The sequence below is a fragment of the Aphelocoma coerulescens genome, chromosome 19 (assembly GCF_041296385.1).
Source record: "Aphelocoma coerulescens isolate FSJ_1873_10779 chromosome 19, UR_Acoe_1.0, whole genome shotgun sequence".
NCBI lineage: Eukaryota > Metazoa > Chordata > Aves > Passeriformes > Corvidae > Aphelocoma > Aphelocoma coerulescens.
In genome coordinates, this window is record NC_091032.1 from 6867944 (window position 1) to 6891649 (window position 23706).

At 54.5% G+C, this 23706-nt stretch overlaps 1 protein-coding gene across 4 annotated transcripts; it reads right to left on the reverse strand.

Annotated features, from left to right (window-relative positions):
• Positions 1-163: 163 nt before the first annotated feature.
• Positions 164-23620, reverse strand: FLOT2 (flotillin 2). Of its 4 annotated transcripts, XM_069033456.1 has the most exons (14): positions 23279-23620; positions 23074-23192; positions 21684-21807; positions 21295-21606; positions 12162-12243; positions 8201-8291; positions 4193-4316; positions 3675-3793; positions 3167-3280; positions 2955-3074; positions 2354-2568; positions 2055-2238; positions 1752-1901; positions 164-1573 (listed from the first exon to the last, which is right to left on the reverse strand). In XM_069033456.1, the coding sequence occupies exons 1-14, from the start codon at positions 23403-23405 to the stop codon at positions 1535-1537; spliced, it is 1920 nt and encodes a 639-aa protein (XP_068889557.1). In that variant the 5' UTR covers positions 23406-23620; the 3' UTR covers positions 164-1534. The 4 variants fall into 4 exon arrangements, with proteins under 4 accessions (XP_068889557.1, XP_068889558.1, XP_068889556.1 ...); XM_069033457.1 differs by lacking the exons at positions 21295-21606; positions 21684-21807; positions 23074-23192; positions 23279-23620 and adding exons at positions 10081-10149; positions 19794-19937; XM_069033455.1 differs by lacking the exons at positions 8201-8291; positions 21295-21606; positions 21684-21807; positions 23074-23192; positions 23279-23620 and adding exons at positions 10059-10149; positions 19794-19936.
• Positions 23621-23706: the final 86 nt, after the last annotated feature.

A 23706-nucleotide genomic window follows, 5' to 3' on the forward strand; every position in this document is an offset into this window, starting at 1 on the left:
GCAGCGTGAGCCGGGGCCTGACCTCCACGCACCCCTCCTTCCTCCATCCCAGCGGGAACACTCCGGGGCCAGCAGCCCCCAGCCAGCCCAGGCCACGGCTGGCAACGCAGCCGGGGGTGCTGGGGCGGGACGGACGGGCGTGAGGGACGAGACAGAGCCCAGGCAGGAGGTGACAAGGGTTTATTATCTCTCAGCAGCGGGGTGGCGGGCGCAGGCACATGCAGATAGGGCCCGGCCCGGCCCGGCCCGCCTGCCCGCCGCCCGCGGGCCAGCGCAGGCCGGGGACCGATAACGCCGCTGGGAGGGCACGGGGGGGCCCCGCAGCAGCCGCGCCCCCCAGCCGTGGGTCACTCCTGGCAAAGGACAGCACCGGGAGGGACCTGCCCCCGCCCTATGGCACGGGGTGGGGGCACTGAGCTGTGGGCGCAGGACCCCCAAACGCCCCCAGCCCCCAGCAGGGCCAGGCTGACTTCACACAGGGTCTGGCTGTGCCAGCCACACGGAGCACAGGCATCGAGACAGGCAGGGAAGGGGCAAGGGCCAGCACAGGGCTCTGTGGCACTGTGGGGAGGACGGGCACACACAGGGGACAACCCCTTTCACATTGTCTCAAGGCAGCAAAGCCACTGGCCAGAAGAGGCAGGGGGAGGGAGGGAGGCAGGGGCAGCTGTACAGGCTGTGCTGGAGGAGCCTGTCCCCACCTCAGTGTCCTGCTGGGCCCCCAACCCACCTCTGACCACCATTCTGCTTGAGTAGTTGTGGGGTCAGGAAGTGCCACAGCATCTGGGGACACTGCCCTCTCAGGGGATGGGTGGCTTTGGCACAGCGCTCCTTTCTGGTATTTCTAGTGGGGGGACCTCACCAGGGCTGAGCTGGGCTCCTTCTGCCCTGTGGAGATCTCCCTGCTCCAGATCCTATGAGGAAAATTCCCCAAGGGGAGCCAGCATGGGAGAGGCTACGTAGCACCCACTGCTAGTGCTGGATTGTCACCCTCCTGGGGGGGTGACTGCCACCCACCCAGCATGGGCAGGGCTGCTGGCACTGCAGGGACCCTGGGGGTGAGACACAGGGACAGGGAGAGCCAGCCACAGGGACAGCTGTGGGCAGAGGCAGGGCTGGGACAGTGCCCAGGAGGGTCACTGAGAGAGGGCAAGGAGCCCAGGGGAGGGGAGGTCCTGGTTCTCTTCCTAAAGCTCCACATCCCAAGCCTCTGCTCCCAGCTCCAGGTGCTCACCCCAGGGCAGAGAACAGCAAGGCACTGGGACTGCAACGCCAGAGAAGCTGCCAGTCATAACCGGGGATGGGATTGGCCTGAGACAACACAAGGTTAATTAGAAAATAAATCCTCTCCCAGCCTTGGAATAAAAAGAGCAGCAGACAGGACATGCATCTTTCTGGCCCTACAAAATAAGGCACCAGTTACAAATGAAACTCGGATTGTCTTTGATATAAAAGGAATTCCCATGTGTTGAAGGCAGTTGATGTCTGAGTGCATAACAGGGAGTGATCTTCACTAGCTTTGGGTTGGCCAACCTCATTCCTTGGCCTCGGTGGCTTTCTGGAACAGGGGAAGCTGCAGGAGGGGAAGAGAGAAGCTGTTAGGGCTGCAGGAAGGGAAGGCAGGGAGCTGCCTGCACTCTGCAGTGGACAGGGCTGGGGAAGGAGAGGTTCCCTGGGAGACTGAAAGCTTCCAGGCAGGTCCCTGTGCCTTAGGAGCAGCTGGCATTGCCAGCTGCCAGCGCCCAGCTCACCTTTGTGAGATCCACACCAGTGATGGCACGTACGGAGGCGGGGACCTCAGCCAGGAGACGGTTCACATCGGACATGGTGCTGCCTTTCTCCCCGCTGAGAATAACGATCTCATTCACTTTGGAGAGGGGAGCAGACACTTGGGCAGCGATCTGGGGAAGCAGGGAGGAGCAGAGAGTCAAGGAACTGCTCAGCAAGTCACTGGCAAAGGTCCCTACAGGGCCTTGCTGTGCCTCCAGGAGACCTGGCCCAGTCTGGGAACTCCCCTGGTCCACCTGGAGTAGGGAAAGCTGCTCCCTCCTCACCTCAGGCAGTGCATCCAGCACTAGAGCCAGCTGGGCAGCTTCTCCATACTTCTGGAGCGCTTCTGCTTTCAGCTTTAACCCCTCAGCCTCCGCCATCCCCACGGCCTCGATCACAAAAGCCTCGGCCTCTCCAATCTTGCGGATCTTTTCCGCCTCCGCCTGAGCAAGGAGGATTTGCTTCACCCTGGAAAGGGAAACACAGCCCTGCAGCAACCTGGATCCCTCAGAGAGCCCAGGAGCTGGGGCTCAGGGCAGCACTGTGCTCCCACCTCCCCAGCCCAGGGCAGGGGCTCACTCACTTCTCGCCCTCGGCGATCTGCTGGATGCGATAGGCTTCGGCCTCGGCCGGCTGCTTCACGGTGGCCATCAGCTCCTTCTCCATCCGGACCACCTCCTTCTGTTCCACCTCGATCTGCTTCTTGCGCTCCACCACCTCGATTTCGATCTCCTCCTGGCGGATCTTCTGCTGCTCCCGGGCGCTCTGGAGCTCGTAGGCCAGCTGGGCTTCTGCAGTCTGCACACGGGGAAGAGGAGAAGAGGGGTCTGGGCCATGAACTCCTGTGTGCAGATACAAGGACTCCAAAAACAGACACGACTCCTGCTATTGAACTTCTTCCCAGGGGTGACATCCCAATCCTCAGTGCTGCTCTTCCCACAGCAGTTGATCCCAACCAGCTCCAGGTTCAACCCTCCCCACCCTTTCCTCTCCTCCAAGTCCCACCGAATATCTGCAAACAGGAGAGGCATCTGCTGCAAGGAGCTCACAGTGACACACAGACCTGGGTTCTCCACCTCTAGCTCTCCTAACAGATGCAGGAGGAGGAAGCTGACAAGTCCCAGAGCCACCAACACCATCACAGACCCTCCAGGGAACAGCACTGGGCTGTGGGATGCTGTCACCTTAATGTTGACCTCCTCAGTGAAGGCAGCTTTCTGCAACTCAAAAGCCCGTTTGGAATCTGCTATTTTGGTATCTGCCATGAACTTGACATCCAGCATTTCTCTCTTGCACTCTGCCTCCTGCAGAGAGGGAACAGAGAGCAGAGCTTCAGAGCGTGCAGTTGGAGCAGAAGAGGCTGCTCCAGGGAAGCCCGGCACATCTCTGGACTCACCCGAATGCCAGCATCCCGCTCGGCTTCTGCCACTCCAATGTCTGCATCCCTTTGGACAGCTGCAATCTGAGTCTTCCCCAGGGAGCTCAGGTAATCCACTTTATCATAGACATCCTTGGGAGGGGAGATAAGTCATAAGCACTTCAAACAAGTGACTCCATCTTGCTCCCTTCCTACTGAAGCTCAGCACGGTCAGGCTGGGGTCAGAACACGCCATGTCAGCTGCTCCAAACAAACAGGGGAGGGCAGGGAGAAAAAGGCCATCCCGACATCTTCCCTCACTCCCAGGGGGCTGGGTTATCTGCCAGCTCCCTCCACGAGCCTGTTTACAGAGGCAGCTACCCAGCTGCTCTTGGCCCAGCTGCCTGGATACAGGACATGCTGCAGCGGCTGTCATGGAAACTCCCGGAGGGCTGGGACAGGCTGTCAGCAGGGGAGTCAGGGCCAGGCTCTCTCCTGCTGCTCCCACAGCTCTGCCCAGAGTGCAGCACCCAACATCTGGGCGTACCTTGATGGTGAAACTCAGGATCTCGATCCCCATGCGACCCACGTCGGGAGCTGCCACCTCCCGCACCAGCTTGGCAAACTGGTCCCTGTCCTGGTAGATCTGCTCCACTGTCAGGGTACCTGCAGAGTGGAGGAAGGTGAAGCACTTTATTTGGAACAGGTAACATGCAACGACGTGGGTCTAAGCTCAGCAACATCCTTGTTGTCCCTAATCTCTTCAGGCCTGGGCATAAGGGCATAATCCTCTGCCCCTGCAGTGGCACCAACATCTCAACCACCACCCACATGTGCTACCTGTGGCCCTTGGGGACTCAGACATCTCTTGCTGCAGGCACCGAAAACTTATTTATCACAACGCCCAGCCACACAGAGGGAGCTGCTGGAGGGGAGATGCCACCTCTGCAGGCAGCAGAGGAAGGTCCCGTGTGGCTGTGTGGTGACAGCGATACTGCTGGGACCAGCCAGCTGAGAAGGGACAAAGCCACTCGAGATGCCTCCAGGGGATGAGCCCCTCCATACCTAGGATGGAGCGCAGGTGTCCCTCCAGTGTCTGCAGGACCACGTTCTTCACATCCTGCACGTTCTTCCCCAAGAACTGCTCACAGGCCACAGCCAGGAGCTCCTTCTCGGTCATTATCTTCACCTAGAGACAGGAGACAGAACCAAAGGGACTGAAGGTGCCTGTCCAGGAGGTGCAGGCACCCAACAGCAGCAGCAGCAGCAGAAGCAGCAGTACCACCACCAGGGTGCCAGGCCCCCATGCTACTGATGCTCCAAGGGACAGCACTGAGCTGTCACCAGGCTGAGCCAGGCCACTGGACCAGCCAGCGAGGCCCTGCTCTCTGTGCTGCTGTCCAAACCCCTACAGCAGCTCAGTGTGGAGGTGCTCCCTGCAGCCATCTGTCCCACAGCAGTGGGGACAGAGCCTGGCCCTACCAGTCCCAACTCACAGAAATCCTACAAAAAGCCCCAGTTCAGCCATTGCACCAACACCAGAGTCAGAAGAAAGCTGGCTGTTACCATCCCTGGCCAAAAGCCATTTTGTTACCTTTCACTTCCCTCCTCTTTCAGAATTAATTTTTCTCTGACCCAGGAAAGGCAGAAAACAAGAAAGAGTCTGACAAACCCAAGGAGCAGCTTGGGAACAGGGTCTGTATTCAGTGTTCCCTGGAAGGAGTGATGAGACATTAAGGCCACAGCACACTGGTTTGTCCTGCCTGTAGCTGGGAGCTGCCAGACCCCAATGTGTCATGGTCAGGACTTGGCTGTTCTGCTCCATACTGTCAGTCTGGTGACGATCCCCAGAAGTGGGACACAGCTACCCCAGCAATATTTTCACCTCCCACAGCCAGAGCCAGGTGTAAAAGCACCCCCATTCCGGCCAAGCCAGGGTCTTAGGATGGTCCTGCTGGTCACAGGGCTGCTTTTTAAAGGCAAAATGAATTACAAATCCCCGTGGGGTGTGTTAGGCAGTGGAGATCTGTGCTCTACAGCACCCAGCTATGAGGAGCTGCAACCCACCAAGATGTCAGCTCCTGGTGGCCCTGTCCAGTCTGAGGGCTCAGGCAAAGGCTGGGCACAGGGACATTCTGTGCCTGGCAGCACCAGAGAAGGAGCAGGTCCATAGCAGCCACGCAGCTTTCTGGATCCTACAGCACCCTCTCATGGACACAGCTGCGCTGGGCAGTGCCTCCTGTCCCACAAGGAGCTGGTGGCACCCGGAGTCCTGCCCCAAGGACATTGGTCGGACCTGGTTCAGAGACCTCCAAAGCCACAGATGCTGCACAAGGACCCTCTGAGGGTCCCAGCACACACTACTGAGGGATTCACAGCCTACAGACCTCGTCCCGATACCTTCTAGAGCGCTTCCAGCTGCAAAAGCAACACAACTCTTTCTTGAGATCCATCCAAAATGATCCCTCTGGAGCCAAACTGCAGCACCTGGCCCCAGCCCTGCCAGAGAGCAGGACAACTGGGACTGACTGTCTTCTAAAGGGACAGGAGGTGGACTGTGTTAGACACAGTGAACTGGTCAAAACTCACCTGCCACAACCCTGCCCCTTGTAATGTGAAGAAAGGCCAACTCAGGCTGAGCCTATTTCCTACTGCTGCTTCCCAAACTGGTTCTCCCAGTCAAAAATGTCAAACAACCTCAGGCAAGTGTGGCAATCCTCTTCCTCATTGTCCCCAAAGCCTCTCGGGATCCTTTCGGGGCCAATTCCACAGTGGTTTCTTGTCCCTACACCCAGGCCAGCAGTGTGCTCTTCCCACACAAGGGGGAGTTGGGAGAGCTGCTCTGGAGCTGCACCCAGGAGCATGAGCCCTGCACAAGGCCCTGCCACAGCGAACAGGTTTTTGCAAGTATCAAAAGCAATTAGACTCAGCAGCAACATTTATGGTGAGCATCTGCCAGCAATTCCACCTCTCCAAACAATCCCCACCCTCGGGAGCTGTGGGGAGGACAGAGCACAGGGCGGGATGTTCATTAGGAGAATCCCTGCGGTGCTTAGGAGCAAGGAATGATTCAGCCTCTGGATAAAGCCAGCCAGCCTCCACTGGTGAGCCCTGGACAGCCCATGGGAGCCTGGCTCTGCACGGAATACAGATCCCAACCTCCAAAGCAAAGGCTGCACAAAAGAAACCAGAGTTGAGCAATTCGTGCTCAGTGTGTTCTGCAGGGTTTCAGGCAAGGCACTGCGACACTCAGTGCTTCTCAAATGTCATTCCCATCAGAGGGAGAGCCCTCGGCTGGCAGGGAATCAGAGAGCCTCCATCCAGCAATCGTGTGCAGGATCGATGCCGCCGCACCCTGCTCCGCCCAGCTGCACTCACAGTGAGGGGTGAGCACAGAGAATCCAATTAGCTGGAGGCTCAGGAAAATGGTACAGAAGGATACAGAGCTCGGCATGGCCCAAGGCAGCAGCATCCCAGCACATCCCAGCACCCAGCCAACGCAGGGAGGAGACTACTGGTGAGCACTCACTAAATCCCTCCTCAAGAAAAGAACAGCATCCTTGTGCACATTAAGAATTTCTATCATTACAGCAAACACTTTGAAAGCTCTTTCTCCAGGAATAAGTTGTTTGCTTTTTTTCCTTTCTTTTTTTTTGCTCAAGCCCTTAAAAGAAAAATCTTTGTCTCAAAAGTACTTCTGCAAAGTTAAGGTAACCTCTGCCATGCACATCCCCAACAGCCTTGAGGCTGCTTTCTGCGTGGCAATTCCTTGGATCCCAGCTTTAAAATTAACTGTCAGTGGAAAGAATGAACAGTGAGAGGAGAGAATAACATGAATGAGATGAACTGGGGTCTGCATTTTTAAATCAAGGCACCTGGTGATCCAGCCCTCTGCTACCAGACCATTTTGCAGACAATGGAGGGATTTCCCAAAACTAGGACAAAAGGGAATGCTGACTTCAGAGAAACACCAAATACAGAAGGAAAGGCCTACAGATTTAGGAAAAGAGTGTGAAGGGAGACATGGGTGCACACATTTTGCCAACCATGCAAAGACCACTGGGGTTTTGTGACGCCTTAGCAGCTAAATGGATATATAGAACTGGAAAAGAACTGAAAGATGGATATAAAGTATTGAAAAATTGAAACCAAGGGTGCTGGCTCCATGAGGGATTTTGGTCACATCACTGCATCACTCAGCAGCTCCCCTTGGCTCCAGAGCTCCCCACAGGGAATGTGGCAGCCACTTATCCTGTGACAACACACCTGGACATGCCTTGGACACACAGTGACCACAGCCCTTTGTGCACTGAGAGCCGCTCTTGGTTTGTACATCCAGAATGAGCTGTCAGGAACAATTTTCAATCACAGCATCCAGCTGCCTGTTTGAGGAGCCCAATTCCCTCAAAAACTAACAGCATTTCCCTCCCAGCATCCTACCCAGGGCAGGACTTGGCCCCAAGGACAGCCTGTACCAGGACAGCAGACCTCAGACTCTAAGAAGTGCAGGGTTTTGGTGTGCTGCCACAAGCAGCAAAAGCAGGTTCTTACATTTGAAGAAAGCTGGAGAGAATCAAAATTCAATTCCAGCCAAAAATTTTACACGCCAGTTTTAACACCTGGAGGGACTAAGTTCTTTTTTTTTTAAGTTTTAACTCACCATGAAGAAGTACAAGGTCCATGTGCTAACAATAACAATCCAAAGGAATATAAAGCTCAATACCATCTCAGGAGGTTATGGGTCAGTCCTGTGGGGTCACACACAGCTCCAAGGCCACCACAGCACATCAGCATTCCACAAACACAGCAAGTCACCCCCACACACCTCATTTGCCACGTGGACAAATGAGACACCAGAAAAAAATTATTTTAGGGAGAGGAGGAGGTCACAACCCCCTTCACCACATGGAACATGCTGGAGTGTGTTTGTACCAACAAGGACAGTGTGGTTTGGTACACGGATTTATTCCATAGTTGGCTTCTCTCCCTGGACAACAGCCACCTCTTAAGGGGGAAAACCAGATGTAAGTTAGAGACATGCATTCCTGAAATGATGTTTTGGAGTTACTGTACCTGTGCCACACCTGTGACAGTTATAGCTACCCCCTCCGCCGTCTCTACGTCCTCACACCTGGGCTGTAACGTCATTATCTCTAGGGAAATCCTGCCAAAAAACGTAAAATATTTGCACGTTTCCAGGTTACACACACTCAGCTCTTCCCTTTGCATCTCCTGCCCCAAGCTACCTGCTGCACTCATCACAATGTAATGTGAGTAATGCAAGACAGGCACAGAATGCAGCCGAGGGACCACATCTGTGACTGGAAACAGACTGGGCACTGCGGCCAAGAAATAGATTTTCAGATAATGCTTAAAAGCAATTTATCAGCAAAGGCTGAAATCCAGACTGGAAATGATCCCGTGACCCTTTCCCTCCTGCTGGGTTAGTGAGGGGCCAGAAGCTGCAGCTTTGGGACCACAAAGGGCCCTCTGTCAGAGGCTCATTGTGCCATGCTGCCCAATGCTGTGGCAGCACAGGATGGTGTCACTGGTTCAGAAGCACAGCACAGAACTGGGATGCTCCCACCCACCTCACACGAGCACTGGTGCTTGGCAGAACCTGGCACTGATGCTGAAGAAGCAGCCCTGGGTTAGCCCTACACAGACCTACTCCCTGACCTGGTTCACCTCTCTCTCTATTTTTCCAGTGTCCCGTGACCCAAAGGCAGATGGAAATGAGTCTCCAGCTCTTTATGGCCACGCCTGTAGAATATCAGGCACCCAGGAACAGATCTTGCAGCTCCAGAGCTTTCTCAGCCACCCCAGGTGGGCCTGAGGTACTTCGGTCAGTCCCAGCAATCTGCAGGTCATAATTTCGTAAGACAAGGGACAGAACCTTGGCTGTGGCAGGTTCTGTTCCACGAAGCCAAGCCTGGCTCCCACGTCAGCCATAATGGGCCGGAAAGGCGTCGGGAGTCAGGACAGGGAGCCACGGGGCAGAGAGTTTGTGTCAGTGAACATTAGGTCAAACATCTGAACCATGAAGGGGCTGCCCTGGGCTGCTGCGTGCACGTTGAGTTGCTCCAGAATTGGCTGGAAGTGCTGAAACCTATCCCTGCAAATTCATGCCTGCCTTGGCCACTGTCCTAATTAAACTGGCACGCAAACTGGGAGCTGATAAAACACATCCCACTGTCCAGGACATGCACAGGCATTTTTTGCCATGTGTTCACAGCTTTAATCAGATACTGCAGGATTTCAGCCTTCTGAAGGCCTAATCTAGACTTGGAATTTAATTCCCAAACTGTGCTGCTTCTTAGTTCTGTTCACAGGGATGTTTGGTCATTAATGGTTCATAATGTCAGTCCTGTGTGCTGCAACTCATCCGAGGTCTCTGTGCTGTACTTTCAGAGGTGACAACATCCAAAATGGGCAGTGTCTCCATATGGAGGAAGAAGGGCTGAATGGGAATCCATAGCCAACCGTGCAGAGCCAGGCACAGCTGCAGTTTTGAAATGGCACAAAGCCTGCCTTCCCACCTGTCCCAAATCCTGTACAGAATCCAACCTGGCTTGCCTGTGCCTCCACACAAAAGCAGATGCCCTTCTGCTCTCCCCCATGCCCACAATGGAGACAGTGCTGGCAAGGAAAGGGTTACAGCAGGAGCAAACGTTTGGTACAGCAATGCTGAATTTGGAATTTGCCAGGGATGTACCTGTCTGCATTATCTGTTAACTGTGGAGTGCCAAAGGGCAAGTGCTGCAGAAGGAGAAGGGGAAGGAGAGGAGGGTATGGAGATTTCAGCTATCCCATCAGAAAATCATTAGTTTTTGTTATCCTGCTGCTGCTGCTGCTGCTGCTGCTGCTGCTGCTGCTGAAAACAGAGGGATAAACAGTTAGACAGGGTGTTAGGAAGCTGGTGGATTATTACCTGTGCAACCCCTGTTACGTACAGTGGGACCCCCTCCGACGTCTCAACATTCTCGCAGCGACAGAGGATGGTCAAAACCTCCAAAGACACTCTGAGCAGGGAGGAGTAAGGGTAGGACAGCAAATACACAGAGCAGTTACCAGAGAGTAAGACACTCGTTGCAAAGGACAGACGAGACTTTGAGGTTTCAGCCTTTCCCTGTTCAGTTTGCCTTTTTCCCACTGCCCGCTCCCAGGGCTCCATAATCAGCTCCCCTGGTCGTTGGGGGGGGAGTTTGCAGCATACAGCAGCTTCTTTTAATGAGGATAGATAGGCTGGGGGCTCATGCCCACCCTGCACATGAAACTGAACCATCTACGCCATCCTGGTGTCAGCTGGAATCCCCTGTTGAAGTAATCTCTGCACACAGAAAAATTCCTTTTGGTAATAATTTAGATGCTTCTATGTCAATATTTAAGAGAGGCCAGAAAAATGAAAATGCCAGGGACCTGGCTACCCACCCCTGGCTAAGGCATTGAGGAGAGAAGTTGCTTCCAAGTGCTGTCCTGAGAAGCTGAATTAACACCATTTGGCTCCCCCAGAGGCATATTAGACCACGCTGTCTCTCTCACTGCTTTTATTTCTGACCCCTAAACAGGGACAGCATTTTTTCCCCTTGTTTTTCCCCAGTGCTCAAGGTTGGAGCAGGGTAAGTGCCCAGCACCCTGCCAGCTCTAACTGTTCCTTTTGTTCCCAGGTTAATGCTACCTGGCGGGATGCCGCTGACAGCAACACAATTGCTCCTGTCTCTCTTGCTTGCAGCACTAGAAGTTCCAGAAAAAATGTCCTAATTTCAGAGAAGGAAATCTGTCTCACTCTTCATATTAATGCAGTGGGCTCCATCTGGGGCACAGCTTATGGCATTTGAGAAAGGAGAATTAAGCCCCACATCCCACGGCATGAACTGTTTGAATGATATGGATTTTAAAGCAGAAGATTTGTTTGGATGCTGGAATTCCTGTCAAGAGCCCCATTTGCTAAATAATGCCCAGACCTCTATCATATAACAGCTCATTCCTGGCAATCCAGTTCTTGGCCCTGGATTCAGCCTATCCTTAACTTAAAAAATCAGCCTCCCAAATATATCTGATCTCCTGCACTGGGCAAGTCAGGGTCCTGCACCATTCTCTGCACTTCTCACAAAAGAAGAGGAGAAGGAAGAACCATTTGTTTAATTAACAGTTCTCCCAACAAGGTGTCTTACAAAAATCTGGGAATGAAGCTTGTTTGGATCAAACACAGCCCTTAAACACTAAACCCACAAGCTGGGCTTTTCCTTCCCCTCCCACCTTCCATCACGCGCAGAGTGAGGGCAGCCACATGCTCACTTTGTCTGCTGGTGACAACACAGGTGCAGGCAAAAGAGGTTGGAAGAGGCTGTAAGGGTTAACTACAACCTCTGGCCATCATTCAGTGTAAAACCCAAAAGTCACGTCTTTATCCTTTTCCCTGTTATTTTTTTACACAGATGGAGGAAACCTGCATCAGTGAGCATGAGGGATGTATTGGGAGGGAGCATTCCTACAGATCCTAGAGACAAAGAGCTGTATTAGCAGGACAGCAGCACTACCACAGCATGTCAGCTCAGAGCCCAGACTGTAAGCAGCAGCAAGCAAAATCTACAGCTGAGGAAAGGGAGAGCAAGGAAATCCCGTGGTTTTAAATCAGAGCAGTCTGCTCCCAAGGTGAGAGCAGCCAGCAGTCTTTACAAAGAGAGACTTGAGGAGCAGAGGGCGGCACTGGTGCACTGCAGGTCACAAACTGGTTTGTTACTGGCTAAGGGGTTGGGCCATACTGGGCAGGACTTGGCTCCTCTTGAGGACATAGAGGCCATTTGAAAAGTACTTCAGCTGAAAGCATGTGATTTCTTTTTTTGTGTGTCTTTTGCACTGTGGCATCCAGCTGTCCCCATGCCAACAGCCAGCAAAGAACTCCTGATGTTCACCCCTGGTTTCATACGCAGTGCCTGGTCCAGTGTTCCTAAAGACACTGCTGACAGCCCCACTGGGATGATTTTGCCAAATTCCTACTCCAAAAGCCCACAAACAACAGGGGTCTCCTTACCTTTGGGTGTCAGTAATGCACCACCATGCCCAGGCCCAGCCTCCATACACATATTGCTTCTCATCAGAGCCACAGCAGCCACCTGCAGCACAGCAGAGAGCACAGAGACATGAGGATCACACACATGCACCTGCTCTTGGACAGGGAATAACTTACAAGCAGAGAAGTTCATGCTCTTCCTCCTCTCCATGGGCTTCAAGCAGCAGTTTTCCCAAGGCAACCTTTTTTTGGAATTGTCTTATAAAGTTGGAAAATAGTATTTGTATGTACTATGACCAACAGCAACACGCAGAAACTGACTGTATCTCAAACCAGGGCTTTATTTTAGTTTTGTTAAGCACTTTTAGCAACCAGAATCAATATAAGTATCTTCAACTGTGATGTTAACTGTTAGGGAAAGCCATGTAACAAACCCACCTCCTTTCCTTCACACCACCCTTAAATTCCCAGAGGAGCTCTCAAGTCAGCACTGGAGGAGGGAAGAACCCTTGAGCTCCCAAAAAATACCTCCTAGTTCTGACTTGTGTAAGTAGCACAGTGTCTGATGCTTTGATGGTCCATCTCAGAATTGGATGTGCCCAAGATTCAGGCAGCCTCCAGAACTCCTCTGACACATTTAAGATTTGATCCCAGTGAAGCCAGAAGATGCCATCTGGATTTTTGTATCTTTGATTTAAGAACAAGACACCTGCTGCCTTTCAAGAGAGCACCCTGCCAGTGATCAGCCCTGGGTTTTCATGGCTGGGAAGGGAGGAGCTCTGCAGCTCCCCAGCTCAGACCAGGGCTGGGAGCTGCTCACTCTCAGGCAGATCGAGCCAGAATTACCTCTCTTGTCTGCTCTCCATAATCACTCTTACTACAGCAGTGCCCGAGGCCCTCAGCAAGATGAGTGCTGTACAAACAGAGCAATAGACAGTTCCAGCCCTGCGGGATGGATCTCTACAGGCAAGACAGAGCCGGCGCACAGGAAGAGCAGGAAGGCGGAACACAGCGTGGCTGTAGGAGCTTTGGGTTGTGGGAGGGGAAAGGGAGAAGGATGAAGCCAGCAGCCAGCAGGCCTTTCAAGCAAAATGACCATTATTGTTTCCTGCAAGAGATCAAAATGAAGAAGAAGAAGCAGCACACATCCAGGCCAGTATGCCTGCAGGGCCCTCCGACCGCAGGAGGGGACTCTGTCCTCCCTGTCTTCCTCCTCTTCCTCCCAGTCCCCCAGCGTTTAGCTATCTTCTGCCTGCTTCCAAACACTGGCCACATACTGCCTGCTTTGCTGGCTTCTATGCAATGGTTGACAAACCAGCAGATGAGCCCCATCTACAATTCTTCACCCTTGCACTTCAGTAAGAATTAAACACGAACGGGAAAAGGCTTTACACACTTTTTCAGATCTCCTGTGCTGCACAGCCTAGAGCTCAGAGCCAGCCTTTGGCTTCTTCCCATAGCTGGAAGGCTATTTCAGCCAGGCAAGCGTTACAGAAGCTGATGATACAACATCCTGCAGTAACCACAATGCCTTTAACATTTCTTGGAGGGCGTCAGCCTGGTTAGCTCAGCCTCTCAGCCAGGCCCTTGTTTTCCAAGAACAGGAAGGGAGGTGTTCCTGGCACTCGGGAAAAGCAGCACCACATGGAAAGGTATTTTATTTCACAGGGTCTATGTGGTCTTTTCCAAACCTCTGTTAATTGTTTCTTAATAATATCCTGAGAAAGCTCTGCACCCTAAACCCACCATTGTTACAGGAAAGTACCTCTCCACACAGATGTTCCTCTTCTTCTGCAGGAAATGCACAAAAATACCTTATTTAGTATCACACCCAAAACGAGCTCCACATTTGCTTCCTGGTGCTACACAACGCAGCTGCAGGGCACAGTCTACTGAGCTAGATTATATGTCAAAAACTGTTCAAAGCCTAAAAAAACAGGGAAAACGAACACATTAAGGAGGAGTGGGATGCCAGCCAGTTGCTTTCACGCACGCTGGACGTCTGAGCGCAGCAGAGCTCCGTCCTGGTAAGGCTGAGGAGCTGAGGGCTCATTTTCCATGGCAGTCCTGCCGTCTCTTTCTCAATTCTCAGGCAGCAAGTGAAAAAGGAACCAACAAAGCGAAATCTTTGCAAGGCTGAAGAATAAACCCTCTTGCACAATGAGATTTGGCAGAGAAATTGCCTTTTCCAGCTATAATACGCCCACTGTTCCAGCAGACTGGGTCTCACAGTGGCTTGGCCATCACTTCCACAAACATCCACCGTGCCTCTTCCGGGGCAGTGTGCGGGGCCACAAATGGAGGATTCATAGCCAGGGAGCTGCCAGCCAGCTTGGCCTCTTCCCAGTAAAGGGGTCCCATGTTCAAGCAAGAATTCCCAGAGCCAGGGGAAAGTACGTTGTCTGTTTGTTTGGGGTTTTTTTATTATGAAATAAGATTAATCGCTTGGGAGTTGGTAGATAAAAGGAGCTCTCAGCAGATGCAGGAAGCGAGCAAGGAAGAACGTGAGCCTCAACAGTTTTGGGGACACAGGGCTCAAAACATCAAAGCTGGGATGATCTGAACAAGCTCTGTGTTGTTTGCTCTCCCAGGTAACTCGGGCACTGAGTTACCTCTGTGGCAGGAAGTGGTGAGCGTTCCAAAATCAGGTCATGGTAAACAGGCTGCTGAGTGCGGGTAGACCAGGAAAAAGTTGGTAATTGAAAACAGTTACTGGCAGAAGATAATGCAGAGATAGAGGAATGCAAAAGCATACATAAAGAAAATCACATCCTAAAGCAGGGCCCAGACTAAAGTCAGTGTCTGGCTCTTAGGCCCCGCTGTGCATATAAATTAGGCTTTGTTCACATGCAGGAATGGTACAAGGTTAACAAAAATTAATTTAAAAAGATGCAGGGTTCTGAGCTGAATCCATAAAAGCTTCTGATGGTCACTGCAGCAGATGAAAGCAGATTACACTGGCTATCTTATTCTGGATGTAATCTACATGAAAATGACTTAATGAGTAACAATGCTACAGATTGAGTTTAAAAATACATTTAGTAACTCATCTTGTAAACAGCAACTCAGAGAAGAGAAACAACAATGAAGCTACACAACAAAATCAGAGATACTACCCCAGAATTCCTTTTGGAAACCAAAAGTGAAGGCCTGAGACTACTGTCCATCTGCTCCTAACAGGATTTCCAAAGAGTAGTTTGCAAGTTCTGGAGATTTAACAAGCACATTACAAGGGAAACCTTGAGCCCCACCACCTGTAAAAAGGTGAAGAAGCACCTCCTGAGAAGGAAAGATCCCAGATGAGCTGCGTAAGGGCCCTTTTGAGCACTCATGACTTGAGATCAGATGCAACACTGCACTCTCAGCAACCCCTGAGCATCACAAGCAGTGAGAAACCAACCACGGGGAAAGATTTTTGGCTTGCCTAAATCTGCAGGAGCACTCAGTTAAACCTGGCAGATGACCATCAGTGGCACTGCAAGTTTCCTGCACAGCTTGCTTGGTATGAGAGGTGGGACACCCCAACCACAACCCTGGGGAACAGTTTGAACTGAATGAACTGTATGAACACAGGGCAAAACCTCAGGTGAGACCCAGCTGAAGCTGCCTGCTCCTTCCCACAAACTCCTGTTTCTTTTGAGGCTGAAGAACTGGAATTGCACCACCAGCTTTAGGGTTCAGGTGGCTCTTGCTGCTCACCACGTCTTTCCATGGGACATGGCCTGGACCTTCCTGTTCCATTTTCATGCAATAGACTGTTCTCACCTAAGTGTAACTTCTACATTCCTCCTTCCTGAACTGCATCAGATTTTGTTCAGCCCATTGGGTCAGTCTCCAGAGTTTGTTTTGATCCTGATCCAGCTCTTCAAAGCTCTCGAATCCATTCCCAGCTCAGTCTGCAAATTCAATAAGCACATTCTTGATTCCATTATTCAAGCCAAAACAAGGAACTTACTTGATAAATTCTTTCAGCTGAACAGTGAGCTACTGTCAAGTTCCTTGGCAATGGTTTTCCAGGCAGTTTCATATTTATTTCATAATATCTGAGAAACCAGTTCCTCCTTGCACTGTGGACTGTAGGTCTCTTGCAGGAAGGGCTTCAAGAGCCTCAAGAAATTCTTATTTAAGGCCTTCAACTTAGAAAAGTAACATGAAAACAGCACAGTCTCAAAGACATGAGCGGTTCTTGAGGAGTAAAAGGGATGCAGTAAGAAGATGGAAGAGCCTAGAGCAGCCCTGGAAGGGTTACATACACCTGACTGCTGGCATACAGTATAAAATTCCCCCACAAAAGTAGAATTAGCTGCTAGCTCTTCTTTTACTTTGACAGACATCAAGGAGCCTCAAAGGGTGTTGCACTAAAGTAAAATTTGAGAAACTGGGCTGAAGCGTATTTCTCAAGCTGACTTCTGCTCACCTGAGAGGGAATCGGATTAGCTGGACATGGCAAATACCTCTACTTGTGCTCTTCAGGGTGTTACAAGCAATTTATTTGTTTCAGTAGTGTCCTAGGAAATAAACTTGGGTGGGATGGGTTGCAATCCCCTGATTTTTTTCCTCCTTTCACTCCCTAAACTTCTGCTGAAGCAGGAGTTTGTTCTGATGCAGGAACAGGGAAGGCTGTGCTCACTTTCCCCCGTCATGTATGTCCAGGTGTTCCCCTCAGAGCTCCTCTGCTGCAGCCTTTGCCACCCAGAAGGAAAATGCTTCAACTGTAGAGATTTGGGCAATGCTGTTTGGTAACTGTTAGATGAACATGGTCATTATAAATATGTATTTCCTTATTATGACACTCTGTGGAAATATTACCGCACTGTATTTCAAAATCAGCAGATCGACCCTTAGCCACAAAAGCTGCATTTAATCAGATTGTAACCCAAACCCAGGATTTCACAGCCTATTTGGTTCCCTGGTGGGAACATTCAGATATCAGACTGAACAGGTACTTTGTGCATTTCCCTGAAAACTTCACCAGCACCAGTTTTGCTCAGAGCAGGCTCACTGATGTGCCACGCTCCTGCCAAAGCCTCCTCAGACCTTGTGCCAAGGGAGTCTCCCAGAAAAGTCAGACTCACAATTTGGGGAGACTCAAGGCTCTGTGGGGCATTCCTACAAATCCTGGGCTCCACGATTCACCGATAGATCAATCAGCAGTGCAGTTTCTTAGAAGGAGATCGATGTTGCTCAGCAGGGGAAGGATGGCAGCACCAGTGGAGTGCTGAGCCGTGCCTGGGAAGCAGCTTCCCAAATAAGGCTACAAAGCTCCATGTTCCCAAAGCACAGCTGGCTGCTCCTTGAGCACTGGAGGAACTCGAGTGTCTCACAAGAAAGTGAAAAGAAAGAACAACCCTCCTCAGAAAAACCCATGTGCCAGGGGAGGCCCAGGACTAAAGGCCAAGGGGCACAGGCTGAATAAAGAAAGTAAAGAAAACCCTCCCAAAAAGTGAAGTCTTTCAAATAACTACCACATGACAATTCAACACTGCAAGCCAAAAGCCTGCCTCTAATAATATTTGGTTTATTTAAATTAAATTAACTAAAATGTATTTAATATTATTTTGGCTTATTAGTAATTATAATTGGTTTCTCATTCCCTTCCCCTCTCTCCCCAAATCCAGCTTAGTATCACACAAATTAATGCTGGCCCAAGAGGTCCTCCCTGCTTTTCCCCGGAGGAACATGGCTCAAGTTCCTGGAATTTCAACAGCTTGTAGCTACACCCTCTCACTAATGCCCTGGCAGCCGCTCTGCACACGGGCACAGAGGAGCTGCAGGGCCCTGCAGAGCTCCCAGTTGGTGCCCTCAGGATTCAGCAAGTATCTGCAGACTGTGTTGGGCAGCAGCTGAGGAAAACCAGCCTGGTGGCAGCTCCAAACCCCATCCCAACTGGAAGAACCCGGGGCGATCTCTGCTCTCTTCCCAAAACGCAGCTGCACTTAGAGGAGTGTCCTGGGCTCGCTGCTCCTGGCTGTGGAAAAGCACCAAGCCTGGAACTGCAAGCAGATGCCACAAATTCCTGCTGGCTCATCCTGGAAGCTGCGTTTTGTAAACTCCAGAGCTGAACAGAAGCAAACCCAAGCTTTGAGACTAAAGGGCATCCTGGCACACCTGGAGCACAGCTTCCCAATCTTCCCGTGAATGTGGCATTTCACCGAGCAGTGCCAATTTTGACAGGGGGCTCCTTGGAGGGAAGCACAGCGTCAGCTCTGGATCCCACTGGGAACTGCAGACCAGGAAAACTGCAAGGAATATTGCTGCTCCGGGCAGCTGCTGGGTGCAGCTTGTAACTCCTCAGAAGCCATCACCAGAGTGGGCATATTTGTTTCCAGAACTGCAGCCTGCTCCTGGCATCTCCTCAGGAATTCCTGTAAGAGGTCTGTCATCCAAGAGAGATTAACTGATAACAGATCAGCCCAGCTTGCTGGAGGCTTTGGCTCCAAAACCACAATAACATAGCTGCAAGCGTGGCAGAGCTGTGACTGAGGCACAGCCCTGACGTTCACATGCGTTTTCTACCAGGTGCTCATTACCTTGCACTTGGCCTCAGTCTGCCACAGAGTAAAGCTCCCAGCCCTCACATCACCTAACAATAATGAATTCACCTAACAATAATTAATTAATAATAATCCTGTCCGCACAAAGCCTGGTCCATGCCACAGTGCAGCCTGGAGCTTCAGCAGCATTGAAGCAGCTACAGGGTGAATCAGACATGGGGGATTTCACTGCTGGCTTGTTTAACCCCACTCTCAGTCAGCTCAGTCAGTTGCTGGTGACATTCCACATGTCCAATGGGCATCACCTGCATCCAGTGCCAGCACCACTGAGAGTCCAGGAGATGCGCTGGTGAGGAAGCAGCAGCAGGATGTGATGGATGAAGATGGGCACTGCAGGGACAAACCTGCAGCGCTCTGCTCCAGGGGGATGCTCACACTCAGCTCCCCTTCCCTGGAAAATCCAACCTGTCCCGGGGAACAGGACAGCTTCCTGGCAATCCAAGCCTAAGCCTGTTAGCGGGGACCCAGAGCTTTGCTGGTGCCACTGCCTGGTATCACCCGAAATCAGCAGCATCGGAGGTGCTGCTGCTGACACCGGACCCCACCCCAGAGCCCCGGGGTTCATGCAGGGACCCCACCCCGGAGCCTCAGTTCCATTGCAGCATCTCCCATCTCCCTGTCTATTCCCAAATCACTCGGGGCCCTCCCAGGACAGGGACCCCTGGAATCCCTCGGAGTGTCCTCACAGCCAGGACCCCCCCCCAGTTCCTCCCTCCTTGCACACCCCATCACAGAGACACCCCCAACTCCCACAGGTTCTCTCCATGACAGTGTCCCCCCGATAGGGACCCCTCAAGCCCCTGAGAGTCCCCTCACAGCCAGGACCCTCCGATTTCCCCCTCCCACGAGGCTCCATCCCAGAGACATCCCCCTCCTCGCAATTCCCTCAGGGCCCCCAGTGATCGAGACCCCTCAAATGCCTGAGAGGAAACTCCAAACCCCGCCTCTTAGCACACCCCAGTAGAGACCCGCCCCAATCCCTCACGGTCCCCCCATGATAGAGACCCCTCAAACTCCTGACACTCCCCCACAGCCAAGACCCCCAACTTCCTCAGGGTCCCCTCCGTGTCACCCCACAGCCCCTCTGTCCCGACCGTACCTGACACCACCAGCGCCTCATTGGGCCCCACCGTGTGGCAGTTCCCCATGGCGGCCCCGCCGCCGCCGCCGCCCGCCCCCACAACCCCCCGCGCCTCGCACGGCGGGGGCGCGGCCCGCGGGCGCCGCCATCTTGGGGAGGTCGGTGCCACACCCCGGGGGCGGGGCCGGGGCCGTGGGCGCCGCCATGTTGGGCGCCGCGTGCGCGGGTAACATGGGGGCGCGCGCATGCGCGGTGTGCGCGGGTGTGCAAGGGAGGGACGCGTGAGTGTGCAAGGGATGTGTGTGTGACACTGCATGGGTGTGCAAGGGATGTGTGTGTGACACCATGGGTGTGCAAGGGATGTGCGTGTGACACTGCATGTGTGTGCAGGGCAGGGTGCGTGTCCTGCAATGCGTGTGCAGGCCTGGGTGTGCCGCTCTGCGCACCCACGCTGTGCACACGCACACATCCCCTTGCACACTCCCTCACTGTCACCCTCCCAGCTCTGCTGCACGTGCAGGGCACGCTGTGTGTCCACGTTCAAGGGCTGGCGGCCCTCGCACACTCCTCTTCCACACCCACACAGGACCCCCTGGGCTCCCTCATCACCACCAGCCCCTTTATTGTGCTGTGGGAGCAGCAGGGCCCTCCCGATGTCCCTCCCGATGTCCCTCCCGATGTCCCTCCTGATGTCCCTCCCGGTGTCCCCCCGCCACCCCCAGCCCCACCAGCCGCTCGCTGCCCTCCCAGAGTGCCCGTGCCAGGCGGTCATCACGGCCTGCCGGCCATGGCAGCCGGGGGCCACAGTCAGTGAAGTAGCGGCCACTGAGGGGCTCGAGGCCGTCCTGCGTGGCGCAGTCCAGCACCACCTGTGCCCCCTCGGACGGGTCCAGGAACAGGAGCCAGGCCAGCGGCAGCAGCAGCGGCTTCAGCCACAGCGGCGCGTGCCGGAACAGAGAAGTGTTGACGAACCCTGTGGGAGATTGGCACATATGGAGCGTCCCCCATGGACTGTCCCCCTGTGTGCCCCAGTGGATGGGCACGTAAGGGAGGTGACCAGGGTGGCCTTGGCATGGGCAGCACGGCTGTGATTGTCCCCAGGCACTGCCACGCTTGTCCTGGCCATGCAAGGCCGGGGAGGGGGTGTGTGGGTGTGCCCCATGTGAGGACACGTGCAAAGGGAGATGCCATGCAAAGGGACACATATGAGAAGGGACACACTGTATAAAGGGATATGTTGTGCAAAGGGGCACTGTAAAAGGAACACACTGTATAAAGGAGCACAGTGCAAGGTGACAAGGCGCAAAGGGACATGCCAAGATAAGGGACACACCATGAAAGGAGACACTTTGCACAGGGACACATGCAAAGGGCCGCACAGCGCAGCAGGAAGATGCTCCCCGTGCAGGAATTCCCTGTGATACAGCAGCAAAGCACAAGGCCACCCCCACAGAGGGACACAACGGGACACAGAGGTGTGCAGATCACAGACAGACACCAAAGGTGAGCTGGGTCCTACCTGGGTGCACGGCGTAGCAGGTGACCTGTGTGCCCTGCTCGCGCGTGGCCAGCTCGCGGGCGTGCAGCACGTTGGCCAATTTGCTGTCACAGTAGTCCTGGAAGGTGGAGAACAGCCCCGAGGGCGGCCGGCCCAGGGATTCAGGGTGCAGGCGGCCGGCGCAGTGAGCGCTGGAGGCCACGATGACCACCCGGCTGGGAGCGCAGCTCCGCAGCCGCTCCAGCAGCAGCTGGGTCAGCAGGAAATGGCCCAGGTGGTTCACCTGGAAGGGAAGGCTGAAGCCATCCTCTGTCGTGCCCCCGGTGCTCACCCCTGTGGAATGAGGAGGCAGTGGCAGCTCATGGTGGTGTCCTGGGGGTGCAGAGGGGATCTGGAGTCCCGGCACTCACCTGCGTTGTTGATGAGGAGGTGCAGGTGGGGCTCCTGGCGCAGGAAGGTGCTGGCAAAGGCTCTCACCGAGCGCAGGCTGGCCAGGTCCAGATGCATGAACAGCACCTCGTTGTTCCCTGTCTCCTGTGGGCACAGCAAGGCCTGGGGCAGGGCCAGGGGGACAGCCCAGGGGGTGTGCTCTGCCCTGGGTGGGGGCTGGAGACAGCCAGGGGCAGGGGGATGTTCTGGGAACTGGATCTGGCCCAAGGGCTGCAATGTGCTGGGACCCCCAGCATGAGAAGCTGCAGCCATCCCCAGGGTACAGTGTGCCCCTCTCTTGGAGTATCTCGGGCTGCCTGGTGATGTCCTGTGGGGGTGTCTGAGGGGTTGTTCCTGGGGTATGCCATGGGGGTCTCCTGGGAGTACCTGGGGGTTTCCTGGATGTACCCATGGGGGTGTTTTGGGGGTTACTCATGTGATGCTCAGAGATGTCCTGTTGGGTGTCTTGGATGGTGTCCTGGGGGTGCCCAGGGGTATCCCAGGAGTGTCCTGGAGCTGCCCATTGGGTGCCGGGCTGCATGTGTGTGCCATAGGGGTATCCTGGGAGTGTCCTAGAGCTGCCCATTGGTTGCTGGGCAGTGTGTGTGTGCCATAGGGGTATCCTTGGAGTGTCCTGGAGCTGCCCATTGGGTGCTGGGCAGCGTGTGTGTGCCATAGGGGTATCCTGGGAGTGTCCTGGAGCTGCTCATGGGGTGCCAGGCTGCGTGTGTGTGCCATAGGGGTATCCTGGGAGTGTCCTGGTGCTGCCCATTGGGTGCCGGGCTGCACGTGTGTGCCATAGGGGTATCCCAGGAGTGTCCTGGAGCTGCTCATGGGGTGCCAGGGCTGCATGCGTGTGCCATAGGGGTATCCTGGGAGTGTCCTGGAGCTGCCCATTGGGTGCTGGGCTGCACGTGTGTGCCATAGGGGTATCCCAGGAGTGTCCTGGAGCTGCTCATGGGGTGCCAGGGCTGCATGTGTGTGCCATAGGGGTATCCTGGGAGTGTCCTGGAGCTGCCCATTGGGTGCTGGGCAGTGTGTGTGTGCCATAGGGGTATCCTGGGAATGTCCTGGAGCTGCTCATTGGGTGCCGGGCTGCATGTGTGTGCCATAGGGGTATCCTGGGAGTGTCCTGGAGCTGCCCATTGGGTGCTGGGCAGCATGTGTGTGCCATAGGGGTATCCTGGGAGTGTCCTGGAGCTGCCCATTGGGTGCTGGGCAGCGTGTGTGTGCCATAGGGGTATCCTGGGAGTGTCCTGGAGCTGCTCATGGGGTGCCAGGGCTGCCCTGAGGGTGCCATAGGGATGTCTGGGAATGTCCCGTGGGTAGGAATGCCGGGGGTTCCCCGGGGGTGCCGGTGTCGGTGCTCACCCTGCGGATGCGGCTGGCGGCGGCCTCTCCCCGCCGGGCGCTGCGGGTCGCCAGGATAACGCGGGCCCCGCACCGGGCGAGCTCCAGCGCCGTGGCCGCGCCGATGCCGCTGCTTCCCCCTGCGGAGCGGAGCGCGGGGGTGAGCGGGGGCAAGGGCCGCACCGGGGCCCGTCGCGGGTCCCTGCCGGCCGCTGCCGGCGCTCACCGGTGACGATGGCGGTGCGGCCGCGCAGCTCGGGGCGGGCGCGGGGCCGCGGGGCGCTGCGCAGCCCGTGCCGGAGCAGCGTGTACAGTGCCAGCAGCAGCCCCGCGCCCAGCAGCGCCCACCCCATCCCGTCGTCGTCGTCGTCGTCGCCGCTCCGAGCAGCTCCGGCCCGGCCCGGGCCCGCCCCACCGCGCTGGGGCCGCCCCGCTCCCGCATCCCCGCCCCGCCGGGACGGAGCCACGGGCGGACGGGGCAAGGTCCGCGCGGCTCCAGGCGACGGGAGAGGTGGAGTCGTGGCGAGCAGAGACAGACAGAGGGTGAGTGCGGGCCAGCGGTGCCTCCCCGATAAATACGCCGGGAGACCGGTCCTGCCCCGGGGGGTGGGAGATCACAGAATCTGGGGGTGGTTCCGGTGGGAAGGGAACATC

What these genes read in the sequence shown, in the direction of transcription:
- FLOT2 (XM_069033456.1), bottom strand. Translation starts at nt 23,405, where the DNA reads ATGGGGTGGGCGCTGCTGGGCGCGGGGCTGCTGCTGGCACTGTACACG. An exon ending in CCTCCTCATCAACAACGCAG is followed by an intron (nt 21,607 to 21,683) that starts GTGAGTGCCGGG and finishes CTCATTCCACAG; the next exon opens with GGGTGAGCACCGGGGGCACG. An exon ending in TGCATTACTGACACCCAAAG is followed by an intron (nt 8,292 to 12,161) that starts GTAAGGAGACCC and finishes GTTTTTTGGCAG; the next exon opens with GATTTCCCTAGAGATAATGA.